The sequence below is a fragment of the Colias croceus genome, chromosome 21 (assembly GCF_905220415.1).
Source record: "Colias croceus chromosome 21, ilColCroc2.1".
Taxonomy (NCBI): Eukaryota; Metazoa; Arthropoda; class Insecta; order Lepidoptera; family Pieridae; genus Colias; species Colias croceus.
In genome coordinates this window covers 116,426-131,563 of record NC_059557.1, presented here as the reverse complement: position 1 = coordinate 131,563, position 15,138 = coordinate 116,426, and the positions used below count along the sequence as shown (strand labels likewise).

Genomic DNA, 15,138 nt, shown 5'->3' with positions numbered 1-15,138 from the left:
TACAGCTACAGAAATATTGGTTAATAACAATAAAACACGATGATATATTTATTATTTTATATTGTACATAATAACATCGATATAAAACCCAAAACATCTAATAGGATAACATTAAAATATTAAATAGTAGGTACATACTAGTAGGTACGTAAATACTTAAAAATAATATTTTCTACAATAAAACGATGATTTTCTACAAAGATACCGCATTGTGGCGACGACATTTGTGTTTGTACACGAATGTTCATGTGTGACGAGGCGAATGGAAACACGAACGTGTAAATGCGCTGTAAGACACTGCCACCGGTAAGTGTGTCACGTGCTATGAAATTATATATGTGGCTACGTCAAGTGCTTATGCTGAAAATAATGTTCTTGGATACATTTACAAGTTGTATGATTGTATTTCAAATGTAATTTATCTCTTAACAAAATTTGTAAGTTATAAGGAAATGGGAAATGAGGAAACTAAAAATTTTGAAAGTAGTAGGTACAATACAAAATAATTTATCCCAAAATAAGGATCTCATACATACACACACATGTTACGAGACTAAAAATAACCGTGGAACATTACAAATTACAGCATTTATAAATGGCAAATGCTGGGAAGACGAACAGACACCAAAATCTAGGGGAATATTAGTTCCCTTTAATCTTTTTTAAGCGTTTGCATAATTTGTTTTTAACTAAAGATGATCTTCTAATAAGAGCCACTGTAACCAAAAAGATTTCCATATCACGTAACTGTAATGAATAGTCTGACAAAACTGAAATAACCGTTTACGATAGTCAAGTGTTAGTTATCATAGTAAATAATATTATCACAAAATACATAAAATCGATTACCTTGTCAATAAGATATGTATTACTTACCTGGCTCTTACTCTACAAGTTACTAAATATAAGTAGATCAATGTATTGTTAAGTGCAGAGATTCAGTGCAGTATATATATTATATCTAATGACTAATTAATATTACTTACATAATATTTATGAAGCTTATAAACTCTGCGGAATACAGATCATGTACCATAGACAATATATTTATAATATGTGTCATTAGATATAAGCTTCTTGTATGTGTCCATCGCATAGGTACAAAAAAGATCTGACGATGGTTGGAGCGTTATATTGTAACCTATAGTGAGAGTGGTTATAGTTACACTTAATTGTGTTTCTACCCTCTTTTGTGTTGTGTTTTAAAAGTTCGCAGCGCGTGTTAAATGTTTTAATATTCTAGAATTATCATCTTTTATTTTAAATTCCTAAACAAAAATGTAGGAGTCAGCTAGTTAGCCCTTAGATCACTTATTGATCTAAGAGTTAGCCACATTAAAATTTTGTTACGTTAAAATGTACATGTACCTAATAGGTATGTCACCGGAAGATAACAAGATCCGCAAGTTATATATATATGTACTTGTAAAATTCATACACAAAAGTCGAAAATATAAAATACTTCCGATTCTATCTAAGTAACTATATGATTACGTAATAAAAGTATTTTATATTATATCCCAGAAACGCAATTCCATCTTATTGTACAAGATACAAGTACAACTTATTATTTATAATTCCAAATTAATATAACTGTACAGTTAAAATATTCTGTATAAAATAAGTAGCTGAGATATTATAAAATCTTTGCCTTAGAATGAACGAATGGATACTTTGAGATTCTCATTTTTAAAATTTCAATTAGATCAGTGGAATGTAACGAAAAACATTTCCGTAAATTACAATAATATCATATATAAATATATAAGTAGAATATAATATTATATTACTCAGTCTTATAAACTAGAACTAGGTACCGAACACTTCAATTGGTCTGAAGTTTAACTGTGCGTTCATCTTTACGTGAAAAACTGTGTTCAGAAGAAATCCACTTACATACTAGGAAAACTAGGAAGACTACAGTAGTTACCTAAACCAAGGGCTTATCGATTCACTAATGTGTGTTAGTTGGCTATATTATGGCAACTAGTACATTGCACACAGATAATGAGATACATGGAGATACTACTAGAAGCTGAACAAACTTCTAATTCATACTTGATTAGAAAATAACAAATGTATAAATATGTAAGTGATACCTACTTCCATTCTACTTCCCTTTCTACTTTGGAAAATAGTACAATATTACTCGTATTTCGTGGCCACACATAATGATTATGTTTACCAGTTTTCACTTTTAGAAAAGAACTGGTATGGAATGCCAAGAATACGATGTCGAGTAACGACAGCAGCTGGTCACCAATAGTTAATTTGTTCTTTGAACTCGGACAGTTCTCTCGAATAAGCCGATGCAGTATCACAGAAAATATTATCCGATCTCACTAGGTATTCATATGGTAAATTCATGCACTTCGCACAGGAAGAAAACAATCACTTCGATTACTTAAACAATAAACTTATTAGTACATAGTTAATGTAATTTAAACCAACAATAAACATGGTATAAAACGGCTGAACATCAGCATCTCGATGTAGTTTTTGTAGTTCAATACAAAATTGTCTCCAGTAGTAATACACGATTTCAAAGACTTTACGTATATGAATGGATTATGGACTTAATAAAATTAAATTTAACTAACGGAGAACTAAATAGTTCTATCATAAATGTTGCTTTGGCACTACTAGTGTAAATAGAAATGTTACAATAAGTAATAGTAATAAGAAGTTTTGCCACATTGATCTAACGTCTAAGTAACATATAAAATAATACACGTGCGTGTCGCATACCTAAATGAGACAAAGTAAACATTAGCGAGCCGGTCCGGTGGGAAGACATCATTGGCGGCGCTCTTACAAGAAACGCGGTGGCTCATTAATTGGCTGCGATGACGTTCGGCTCGGCTAGAGCTGCCTCGCCACGCGGCGGCGCCGGCCGCAGGGCGCTCACTGCGATGCACATTTGGGCCAAGTAATACGTCGACATCACCATAATCTGCCCAAAATGGATCAGATAAGCATCCCGATAATTCATAAAATGCAATAAAATTATTTTATTGGAGTTTAAAAAAGCAATTCGATCATTGAAATCACTGAAAGGTAAAGCGGAAGCGTAAAGCGGGAAACACACACGGCGGCCGCGAGCACTCACCTGGTTGTAGGGCACCTCGCCGCCGAACAGGTTGTAGGCGAGGATGGCGTCGGAGAAGAGGAAGAGCAGGGCGCCGGCGCGCTGCTGGCCGGGCCGCGCGGCGCCGCGCCACGCCATGGTGGCCAGCAGCAGCGCGTACAGCGGCACCAGGCGGCGCAGCGCGGCCGGCGGCGACAGCGCGCGCACGAACAGCGCCGCCGCGCCGTACAGCGCCGCGCCGCCCAGCGAGCGCCGCGGCCGCAGCCCGAACGCGCTGATGTACGCCACGTGCGCCGCCGCGAACGCGCCCATGCCGGCCACGAAGTGCTGCGGCCACACGAGGCACGCGTCGCCGGCCGCCGACAGCGCCAGCCCGGCGGCGATGCGGCGCGCGTACGCGGCGCGCGGCGAGCGGTCGCGCGCCTGCAGCGCCACGCACAGCACGAGGCACACGACGGGCGCGCACTTGAACGCCGCCAGCCACACGGACGGCGCGGCGCCGCACCCCACGATGAAGTAGATGCACACCGACTTGAAGAACGGGATGAGCCGCCCGCTCTCGCTTACCCGCTTTAGCTGAAATTAAATAAAAATAATATTCAGTCTATTATCTCACAACTGAATAACATAAAAGCTATAGAATTCTTTTCTTTTGGCCATTCGTGAATCGTGGTAGAAAAGATAAGGCCCATCTTACCTAATCATTATTTATTTAGTTTAAAACATTAAAATGATTTATAAATGAGAAATTTTCAAAGAATGCAAAGAATACAAAAACTTAGAACCTGGATCTTTTTCCATGCCAGAGCAACGTCTAGCCTCTGGAGTCTCGGCCAACTGTGATCTAGCCTTTAGCAATCAAATTTCTTCTTCTTTTCTCTTTCAGTTTTATTTTTAATGTTTCATATTGGTTATTCTTAGCTATATTTATTTATTTATTTATTTTATTTTACTCTTTAAAGCCTTGTTTCCACTTGAGCATGCTCAAGTGGAAATAAGGCTTAATACAACTAAACAGACTTACATACTAAAACATACAAAAATAAAAGCAAGGAACAGTTTAGTGTATTTGGCGGTCTTATCACTTAGTAGTGATCTCTTCCAGGCAACCAGGGCAAAAGGTAATCAACTCAATTAAGTTGTAAAGGTAGGTCGAGAGAAAAAGAAAAAATAAATAAATAATAGTAGGTAATACTTAACAAAAATGATGTATAAACAAAAGAAAAATATATGAAAATTAAAAAACAAATTATTAATTATATACTGTACATAAATATATACGATACTACAGTACATACAAAAAGATATGTACTTATATAATATACATAATATATTGTCTACTTATATTATACAAATATACCATAAATATAAATACATATAATATATAATTTTATACACTTCTAATAAAAATAAATTTAAAACAATAAAAGTTAATTGTACAAGTATAATATATTACTTGCTCTGTGATTCGCGGTTATTTATCGGTTGAAAGGGTTGTTTTGATCATGTCAATAGATGGCGTGTCTACAGTATTACAATCACAGGGAAATAATATTGTAGTACTGTGACGTGTCTATAAAGCACATAAAACTGAAAGTGTAGAATAAATTCGATTGCTCAAGTTAGATCACACGTGGCCGGGAGATTCGATTTTTTTAATATTTTCTCATCTTACCTAATTTCTTAAAATCTCATTAGAAGTAAAAAATATTTATTCGGGATCCGAGACAACAATATCATTTTTTCACGTGTTATTTAACTTCGAAAATCTTTTTTATTTGTGTTGTCTTATAAGTAGGTAAGCTAAGTAATTTAAATAATTAGTTGTAGTAACTGGCCGATTACTGGTAAATTAAGTTACAATAGGTACGCTTTTTGGAACGCCGTACGTTCACTGGCGAAACTGTGGGCGAAACAACAAATCGCGTGATTATTGCGTGACTCCGTGCGTGAATAATTTAGGGTAGGTAGCAAACAATTTATAGTTATTTTTCTAACTTGCAGATAAAACTTGCAATTAAAGTTAATTATTGCAGTTTATTACTAAATTCTGGGATATATTAAAGTATCTGAAAAAATTAAACTTGCTTTAAAAAAACCGGCCTAGTGCGTATTGTCGCGCACCGAGGGCTCCGAATAAACCTATTTTTTTTTATTATGTTGGAATAAGTGTTGGAACCTTAAATTTATGCTTTTAGCAATTTTTCTATTATCTGTGCTATAAGACGATGTGTTTTACCAAATTTCAAGACTCTGTGTTCACGTACACTGTAAGATTTAATAATTCTCTTGCGAATGTCGAAATTCGCGAAAATTTGCAGCATAAACGGCTGTATCATTTTATAAGATTTATTTTTTCTCATCTTCAAGGGACCATAGACTTGGGTATTGAATATAAATTTCAGCATGATACCCACGCGTTCGTTTACAAAAAAGGGTTTTGACAGACAGACAGACAGACGGAGAACAAGTCGATCCTATGAGTTCCGTTTTTTCCTTTTGAGGTTCGGAATCCTAAACGGAACCTTTGTATAACTTTTGTTCACGTCATTGCTGGGATGGCAAATGCACAATTATCTATTTATTTCAAATCCTCAAGTAAATCACTTAACAAATGATTATTATCCTTCGAGTGGATGCCCTCAGCTGACCGATATCATACATGCATTTGATAAATGGTGAAGGTAAAATAGAAGACGTGGGTAAACAATTGCGTCGTCAATATTACAACAAAGAACACATTTGTGAGGTTTATTGCGTATAAAGCATTTTGCGACCAAGCATATAGATAAGACACTTTTACCTCGTAAAATCATAGATAAGCGAGATAAATTGTTAATGAATCTCATCATACGGTCATATTGTATGCATAAGTTTTGACGTGAAAGCAACTATTATATATAAGTATTGTGTGGTGAAAGACAGAAACACAAGCACACTTTTTCATAAAAATTACTAGCCATGACCTGCAGTTTTACCCAAATCACTCCGCTCCTATTGGTCTTGGCGTGATGATATACAGCCTATAGCAGTATAGCCTATAGCCCATTTATCAAGCAGTAGCAGTATAGCCCGTAGTTCCGTAGAACTAGTGTTTGTTAGTTATTCTGTGGACTGTGGTAGAACGTTAGCGCGTTCAACCAAACAAACAAACTCTTCAGCTTTATAATATTAGTATAGATATATTTTGATTACATTAAATTCTTATTTCCCTACTTGATAAGTCAGTCTGTCTGTAAACCACTGAATAAAATTTTGTATGAAGATAGTTTGAGACCTGAGAAAGGATAAAGGTTAGGTTTCATCCCAGAAATCCAACGGGAACGGAAACTAAGCGAATTTCCTTTGACTTCGCGGGCGAAGCCGCGGGCGGATAGCTACCGATATTATAAATATAGTTAGGTAGACCCTTCATATAGAAAATTACATGCAAACCTGCTTAATTAGGAAATTGGGTAGTAAATAAAAAGGCTACATAGGTGATAAAAAATTCAAGGTTCATTTAATTTCCATTTATACCGGTTTCACGTATACAGTACATTGTACACGCTATAAAGTGATGAAGCGTATATTAAACTACGTAAAGGTTTTAAATGTATAATGGAAATATATTAGATATAGGATGGTTTGTAGCTGTTAGCTGAACTATGTAGCGGACGCATGGCAGTCTGTATTGATCTGCGATAATTCTGTTCTGCAGGCACGTGACGGGCCGTGTGCGGTGTACAGCGTCTGCGAAGGCCAATGCTTACGTGATGCGAGCAGCGGGCCCTGCGCCCGACGGGATAACATTTTCTTTTAATTTTTACCCAATTACTTACATGACACGACTGTTGTATTGGATGTGTGTAAACACATGTAATACATATAATTCTATGTAATACATATAATTCTACACTACTACCTATACTTATAATGTTAACTGAACCTTTTAGGGTTCCGAATATCAAACGGAATAAACCGAACCCTTACTTATAACCCGACTTCGTTGACTGTCTGTCTGTGAAGACCCTTTTTCAGGAACGTGTGAAGGTATCAAGCTGAAAATGTTGAATACTAACTACCCTGCCTTGAAGTTTTGAAAATATCGCAATCAAAAGATACAGCTGTTTGCCTGTTTATGCTGAAATTTTTCGCAAATTTCGACATTCGCAAGGGAATCAAAACCTACAGGGTACTTCCCGTGAACACGTGAGAATATCGAAATTTAGTACGAAACAACTTCTTATGGCACAAAAAAAGGGAAATTGTGAAAATAATAAATTAACAGTTAAGTAAGTAGTTACCCACAACATTAAAAAAAACAGATTTCAAATACCTACGGAACTCTTGGTTTTATTTTGTTTTCGTTTACGTAATACCTACGTAAATATTATAAAAAATAAACGAATATGAAGTAGGTAGTTGAAACCACCCAAAGGTATTTATAAAGAAGTGCAATGTACCTACTTAGGTACATTATCCTTTAAACTCGATCTCTTTAATAAAATACCTATGTATTGAAAATATGGACTATTTACTTTAAGCGGTACTAGTAATATTTAGACATTTATCTCTAACATAATATAATTTAATATAATATAAAGAATTGATTTTTTAAGAAACTAAGTATCTAAGTACGTCACCAAATCGTTTTCCTTAGCAATGGGAACTCGGAGTCTCGTCTTCAAAATACGCAATAGTAACTAACTAATTAGGTACTGGTACTGTTACTTATATTAATTTAAATATAGAATATTTTTAAACTTTGTACCTACTTACCCAATTTGTTGGCGATACCATGGCAGTGTGTTTTTCGAACAATAATTTAAAAATCACACTATTAATTTTATGATACTAAATGAAACTGAATGCATACGAACAAAGAATTAACGTATACAACAAAGTTAGTAGGTATTTCAGAACAACTAAGTACCTATACCTATTCAATGAACAATAATAATTGAAGTTTGAATATATTGTTGATTCCGATTAAGGAAGCGTGTCAGTATCAACAGTATCAACGAGCCAAACTGTGAGCCAAACGAGCCTGTGAACGAGCCCAACGAGCCCTCCCCCACGAAGAGCGATAAAAATATTTTGATCCTTGTAGCTAAATGCGCAATGATAAACCTACAAAAACAAATATCTTTGATATCTAGACTAGTTTAGGGCATGCTTAGAGCTTTTAAATTTTGTAGCATAATACTAAGATGTTCGGAAACGCAACTATAACTATATTTTCGTAGCAATAAAATATAACCAATATTAAATTTCAAAGAGGATTTAACCACTACGTTTTAATTAAATTTTCCCATATTTACAGTTTTTTTATTACTTTGAAGCTGAATTGCAAATTCCAAATTCAGTTGCTAGATAAAAAAAAGAAAATTTCGGGATAAAATAGACTTGAAAGTAGTAATAAAATGATTAGGGCATTTATCTTATTAAAAATAAAGTAAGTATATATGCTTACTAGAGGTCCGCCCCGGCTTCGCCCGTGGTACATATTTCGCAATAAAAGGTAGCCTATGTCCTTTCTCGGGTATCAAAATATCTCCATACCAAATTTCATGTAAATTGGTTCAGTAGTTTCGGCGTGATTGAGTAACAGACAGACAGACAGACAGAGTTACTTTCGCATTTATAATATTAGTATGGATAAATGTATGTGAAGGACCTATGAAGAATAACTAGGTACCTACCCAAGAAGCTTATATCTAATACACTGGAGATTGCACTATGACCATTAACTTGTAACAAGAAAATATGACGTTGAATGACGCCTGTATGTTTCTTTATCCCTTTCACACCAATTTGCCAAGTTAGGTGTGAAAGGGATAAAAAACATACAGGCGTCATTCAACGTCATATTTTCTTGTTACAAGTTAATGGTCATAGTGCAATCTCCAGTGTATTAGATATAAGCTTCTTGTACCTACCTAATTGTTAATTATTATTTTTAATCTGTTTCACCCTCATTTTTTTTTTGTTTTCATGACATAGTTATGACATTGACAATGTTATATTGACGTAGAATTTCAAACTTCAAAGTTTTGACTTTTGTCTTTTGCAAATTGCAATTTGCAAGCAGCAAACAGTGGTTTGCAATTTGCAACGTGAAAGTAAAATTTTTTGGTGGTGGTCTACTCCTGTGCTCTACTCTAGTAGATTACACAGGTAGATTAGTCTGAGAGTCGTTGACACTAATTCAGTAATTACAGCTATCAATTAAAGGGTAAACATGCCAAAGAAAAAGACGGGACAGCGTAAAAAAGCTGAAAAGCAAAAGCTACGGCAGAAGGAAATTCGTAATGCAAGAGGGCAAATTGACTTAGCTCAACATCCTTGCAATCTTCCCATGGAATGCGATAAGTGCCAAAAGTAAATGTTTTCTCATTCAATATTTGATTACGTTACGTTGATCATGTGCTGTTTGCCTGATTTTACATGTTAATTGTTTTATAGGAAACAGAAAAGTCGGGCTTTCTGTTATTTCTGTTCAGCCCTGCAGCGCTTGCCTGTGTGCGCACAATGCGGGAAGGTGAAATGTATGTTGAAGTCCGGTGACTGCGTGGTGCGCCACCCGGGCGTCTACACCACTGGCATGGGGATGGTGGTCAGTAGCATTTGTTTTAACATTTAGAAATCTCGGTGTTTTCGTCTTGTTGCGATTAGATGTTTTGAAATAACTAGCTATACAAATTTTTGATAAAAACATTGCTCTAATTACAGGGTGCAATCTGTGACTTTTGCGAGGCATGGGTGTGCCATGGAAGGAAGTGCTTACAATCCCACGCATGCACTTGCCCTCTGGCTGATGCTGTCTGCATTGAGTGTGAAAGAGGTAAAAATTTATAAAAACTCTTTCTTTTCATAATCTATTTTGTAAAATTGTTTATTAAAAATTTAAAATTGTCTAAGGTGTGTGGGAGCATGGTGGCCGAGTGTTCCGCTGCTGCTTCTGCCAGGGTTTCCTCTGTGAAGACGATCAATTTGAGCACCAAGCCTCCTGTCAAGTGTTGGAATCTGAAACATATAAATGTAAGTTGGAAAGAGTATATAATTATTATATGAATTTTGCACTTATCTCCAAAAAAATTATTTTCATAAATTATTATAAAATATATTTTTTAGCCTATATAACTAATCTAGTCCTAAGTATTTTAATTTCTTTAGTTTACTCCTCTTATAATGAACTATATAGACCTAAAAGTAGTATTAACTTGGTTTAAATGTATTTCACTTAAATAAAAAGAAAAACCATAAACATGATCACATTTCTTTATGTTGCAGGTCAGTCTTGCAATCGCCTGGGGCAGTACTCGTGCCTGCGCTGCAAGACGTGCTTCTGCGAGGAGCACGTGCGGCGGCGCGGCGCCAAGCCGACCCGCGGCGCGCCGCCCTGCCCGCGCTGCGCCTACTCACTGCACGTCACCTCCGACCTGGCCATGTCCAGTATGTTACAGCTTCTATTATCTTTGTAGATAAGAATATTCATTGATGTCCTATTGTTTAAAATGTATTATGACATATTATAATAAAATATTCTGTCATATTATGCTCTAGGTTTTGCTACTTTTACTTTACTAAACATTACAAATTAAAAAAGTTAGAACAAGACATGAGAACACCAGCTCATATTTGTATTCAACATACTTTAATTGATTTTAAATTGTGTGTGAGCATTACAAAATTTTTATTCATGTAAAAAAAAGGATAGGGTTATGGTAAATTTATGATTGTACTTGCAGCGCGCTCGCATCGCTACGGGCGGCAGGGCACAGCAGCGCCCGAAGATGACGACTATGGGGACTACTCCTCCTATGGCCAGACAGGTGTGCATTTTTTTAGAACTGAAAAAAATTAAAACATCTTGTCAACATTGATGATATTTAGCTTTTAGTTTTTTTTCCAAGCTATTTATTTAATCTTATTATTACCCACACCTTGAAACTTAAGGAAGAAATACTTTTTACAATGCAATTTTTATTAATAAATGTATAGATTCTGTTTTTTATTTATCAATATTTGAATGTTTCAGCTGATTATGATAACGAGGAAGGAGGCGACTACTCGTACTCTGAGTCGGACGACGACGATGATGAAGAGGAGAGCGAGGAAAGCTCTGATGAGGAGTCAAAGGAACCCGCTAAGACATCCGATGATGGTGCTTCGACAGCAGATGGCAAATCTTAATTATATCCTCCGCACTTTGTAGCAATGATGTTTATATTAAATGTATTTTAATATCAACCCTGTGTTATTAATTATTTTTACGATTTAATTCATCTGAGATTTTGAGAATTTTCTTGTCTTAGGATGTCTACTTTTTGAAAAGATAAAGTATCTTTTAATATTATCTTAATCTTGTAACAGTGTACTTATACCTACATCAAAAAATAAAATCCTACATCGTGTGATAGCAATGTGATAGATACACGATAGATATGACCACGATATGACCTTAGGATATGACAGCAAATTCATCAGAATTTTCATAGAGCCTATGTGGCTATATTGTAATCTATACATACATATAATAAATCTGTAGAAGGGTCAATTCTGTACATTGAAAAAATTGAAAAAATAAATAGCAGGGGGTGTTACTGAATCGATACCAAACCCAAATATGTCATTAAAAAATTTTTTGTCTGCCTGTCTGTCTGTCTGTCTGTCTGTCTGTATGTGAAGGCATCACGTGAAAACTAGCGGTTCGATTTCGATGAAACTTGGTACCATAATTATACCTTATTATCCTGGGCGTATTTATTTATTTATTTAATTAAGGTCAGCCAACAGTTGTTTACATCCACACATACATACAGAAACAATAACACAAAATAACTTATATAAATGCAACAGCTAGTTATGTGACAACCCTACGCTATATGTAATGTGAAGCGCTGACGGTGTGCTTTCGTTCGTGAGAACGTTTTATTCCTTTAAATTATAATATTAGAATAAAAACATATTGTGAAGCATCGTGCTCATAATAACACGTATAATGTAATTTTACTTTTTAATTAAAATAATTTAAGATATATAATTCTTTTTATTAATTCACTGGAAAGTGAATTTAACTGGCGCAGTCGGTAGGATACTCGGGTCGCCCGCGGGAAGATATCCGAAATGAATATCGGTTCCGAGGCCCCGCGCGGCCGACCGGTTTTTTTAAAAACCCAAGCGAGTATCCAGAACATCAGCAGTATCCAGCCATCGATACAGAAACCATGTCAATGTGAGTTGCACAGAATTATTTTATTGTGTTGCTTTCCTATATTATATTCCTATATTAATTTTAGAATAAACCTTCACGATTTTCCATCCTAGGAAATCCCGGGGTACCGAGGCTGTTAATACCCAACAGTCCTCGAGAAATAGTTTAGTTGATAGTATTAGAAGTATTGATAGTTTTAATATGTCGTTTGACACGGAAGAAATTTTTAAATGCTTAAGGGTGGTCCCAGATTTTGATGGTAACCCCCATGTATTAACAAAATTCATTAAAATATGCGACCAATTAGTTATTATAACCGTACATTATTACTATATAAAATTAGGGTTCAACATTTAAACGAAAAATTGGATAAGGCATCGTCCTTGTTAGAAGCTTTAAAACCAGTGTAAAACGTAGATTGATAAATGGTTTAGGTTCTATACAGAATTAGCGCAATTCCTAGACTCCTTAGACGATAATATTAATGATTTACTTTTAGTAATAAGAAATATAGAGGATAGTTTAGCTTTTATGCGTACATCGCGAGCGCACCATGTTATGTTAGGGATAGATATATTAAGTATTATATTAGTTACTTTACGTTCCTTTTACGATTCAGAACAAATTATTAATGTAGATCTCCGCGAATAATTCGCACTGGATCATACTTTAGTAAAAATAGGATAGTAATTATATTAAGATTCCCCATTATAACTCCTCACACTTTAATCGTACAAATCATATCATCATACCTCCCTATCCCTATATAGCAACCAATAAAGATATTTATGTGCACATAGAGGCTGAATGCCCGAAGTTCAATCGAAGAGCAATCGGTTTCTATGTGAAGTCGACCCTAAATCATCATACAAGAAGTTCACCCGACTGTATTGCAAAACTCATCACCACGCAAGAGATATCCAGCGACTGTGAATCCACCTGCCTAACATTAACTAAGCCAGCAATGGAGAAATTGGACGACAGTCACTACATCATTATTTTTCCTCATCTCACAAAGGTTAAATTATCCTGCAAGCGTAAGGAATAGCTTCATCTCCAAGGCAGTTTCATAGCAACGTTACCTACAAACTGCTCTCTACGTACTGACGACCTCACTATTACAAATATTAATAATGAAGTTAAAGATACACCTACAAAAATTTTAATTGCACCAATCAGTAATATTCCGACGAGAACGCTAAAAAACCTTGAGACTGCACTCCATCTACCATACGACAATAGCACTTTACATCTTTAGCTACTGAGCGCAGCGGCCACTTCAATGTTCCTGTGCTATGGTCGCTACAAATCAAAGAAAATGAATATTCAGAAAACACAGAAAACATCAGCCCCAGAAGTTGATCCTGCCGCAACATTTTCACTCAATGTCCTAAAATAGTTGCGGATCTGCGGGGGGAGGAGTTATGTGACAACCCTTTTTTTTTTTTTTTTTTTAGTGGCCACCGTTCACCTTCGGCGGCAGGGGTTAACAGCTAGGCCTTATACCCCCACCGCCTACGTAGTGAGTGCCGCAACTTGGCGACCCGACCAAGCCCATAAATTGGCAATAGGTGACGGTATCGAAAATGATAACGCCACCATATTACCGGGCTATCCGCTTTTTGTCACAGGGGGGGCCGGTTTACTTGCAGCGAGCATAACTGTAGTATGCTCGTCTCTACGTAAACCTCCCCCTGTGTTGGTTCGCATTAATTTAAGGCTGACGTTCGACGTACAGACGTCTGCGTCTGCCTGGTTTACGTCGGCGCAGAGGGTCAGCCGCTGGGTCATTTTCCCTAGCCCTCTCTGCGTCCTCCTTTGCCCTCATGATGGTATCGCAGAAGGCCACAACCATATTCCAATTCGCTTCGCCAGCGACCATTGACTTAACGAGGCCTTGCAGGGTCAACTCGTTTCGTGTTCCCAATAAACTCTCTAGAGGCCTTCTTTCGCTTGTCCATGTTGGACATTCCACCAAGGTGTGTAGGGCCGTGTCCAACTGGCTGCTGCAGTGGTGGCATGCGGGGGCCGCTTCCCGCCCTATCCTATGCAGGTAACTGCCAAAGCATCCGTGCCCCGACAACACCTGCACAAGACGGTAGGTGAGCGACCCCCACCGTCTCTCTACCCATTCTCTCAGCACCGGGCTAATCGCGTTGAGAGTCCAGGCCCCCACGCAGGACACATCAAGTTCTTGGCGCCATTTTAGGAACACTTCATCGCGCGCTTCCCGCTTCCAGGCTTCAAGTGTTTCAGGGGGCAGCTCTGAATCCCTACTTCTTGCCTCCGCTCTGCGCCAGTAGACCTCCGCCAGGGCGGCCGCTTCGAGGTGCCAGGGTGCAGTTCCAGCTATAACGCACACCGCATCGTAAGAAACGGTGCGATACGCCCTTGCAACCCTTATAGCTATCACTCGCTGCGACCGCCTCAGCACGATAGTGTTACGTGTTAAGAGCTTATCAGCCCATATCGGGCACCCGTACAACGCCTGAGAGCGCACAACGCTAGCAAAGAGTCGGCGACATGCCCCGCTTGGCCCCCCAATATTCGGCATGATACGGCAGAGAGCCGCTGCCGTGGTGCTGAGCTTTGTAGTCAGTGCCGAGAAGTGAGCTTGGAATGTCCATCGCGGATCGAGCACCAGACCGAGATATTTCAGTCTGGACCCAATTCGGATGGGCACCCCACTCACCACTATCTCCTCCCCAGACGGTGGAGCCCTCCGATGTCCATGAAAGCATATGGCTTCTGATTTTTCAAGTGCTACTTTTAGCCCTAGACTTTTAATTTTGGCGACAACCTGTGCCACTCCAGCCGTAGCACGAAGTCGTGCTTCTCTAAAGTCACGCCC

The 15,138-nt window shown here is 37.5% G+C and overlaps 2 protein-coding genes across 2 annotated transcripts; one reads left to right on the top strand and one right to left on the bottom strand.

The window, feature by feature from the left end:
* Window positions 1-43: 43 nt before the first annotated feature.
* Window positions 44-8,138, bottom strand: LOC123701456 (lysoplasmalogenase). Its single transcript, XM_045648942.1, has 3 exons — window positions 7,850-8,138; window positions 3,110-3,664; window positions 44-2,953 (listed from the first exon to the last, which is right to left on the bottom strand). The coding sequence occupies exons 1-3, from the start codon at window positions 7,868-7,870 to the stop codon at window positions 2,834-2,836; spliced, it is 696 nt and encodes a 231-aa protein (XP_045504898.1). The 5' UTR covers window positions 7,871-8,138; the 3' UTR covers window positions 44-2,833.
* A 983-nt stretch (window positions 8,139-9,121) lies between these two features.
* LOC123701234 (zinc finger protein 330 homolog) lies at window positions 9,122-11,323 on the top strand. Its single transcript, XM_045648637.1, has 7 exons — window positions 9,122-9,451; window positions 9,536-9,686; window positions 9,803-9,914; window positions 9,992-10,111; window positions 10,364-10,525; window positions 10,822-10,905; window positions 11,112-11,323. The coding sequence occupies exons 1-7, from the start codon at window positions 9,312-9,314 to the stop codon at window positions 11,264-11,266; spliced, it is 924 nt and encodes a 307-aa protein (XP_045504593.1). The 5' UTR covers window positions 9,122-9,311; the 3' UTR covers window positions 11,267-11,323.
* Window positions 11,324-15,138: the final 3,815 nt, after the last annotated feature.

Excerpts from the sequence above, each read along its gene's own strand:
- LOC123701456 (XM_045648942.1), bottom strand. The coding sequence starts at position 7,870 with ATGGTATCGCCAACAAATTGG. Across the intron at positions 3,665-7,849 it reads TGGTATCGCCAACAAATTGG|CTAAAGCGGGTAAGCGAGAG; the intron begins GTAAGTAGGTAC and ends ATTTAATTTCAG. Across the intron at positions 2,954-3,109 it reads GCGAGGTGCCCTACAACCAG|ATTATGGTGATGTCGACGTA; the intron begins GTGAGTGCTCGC and ends CATTTTGGGCAG.
- LOC123701234 (XM_045648637.1), top strand. The coding sequence starts at position 9,312 with ATGCCAAAGAAAAAGACGGGACAGCGTAAAAAAGCTGAAAAGCAAAAG. Across the intron at positions 9,452-9,535 it reads GAATGCGATAAGTGCCAAAA|GAAACAGAAAAGTCGGGCTT; the intron begins GTAAATGTTTTC and ends ATTGTTTTATAG. Across the intron at positions 9,687-9,802 it reads CCACTGGCATGGGGATGGTG|GGTGCAATCTGTGACTTTTG; the intron begins GTCAGTAGCATT and ends CTCTAATTACAG.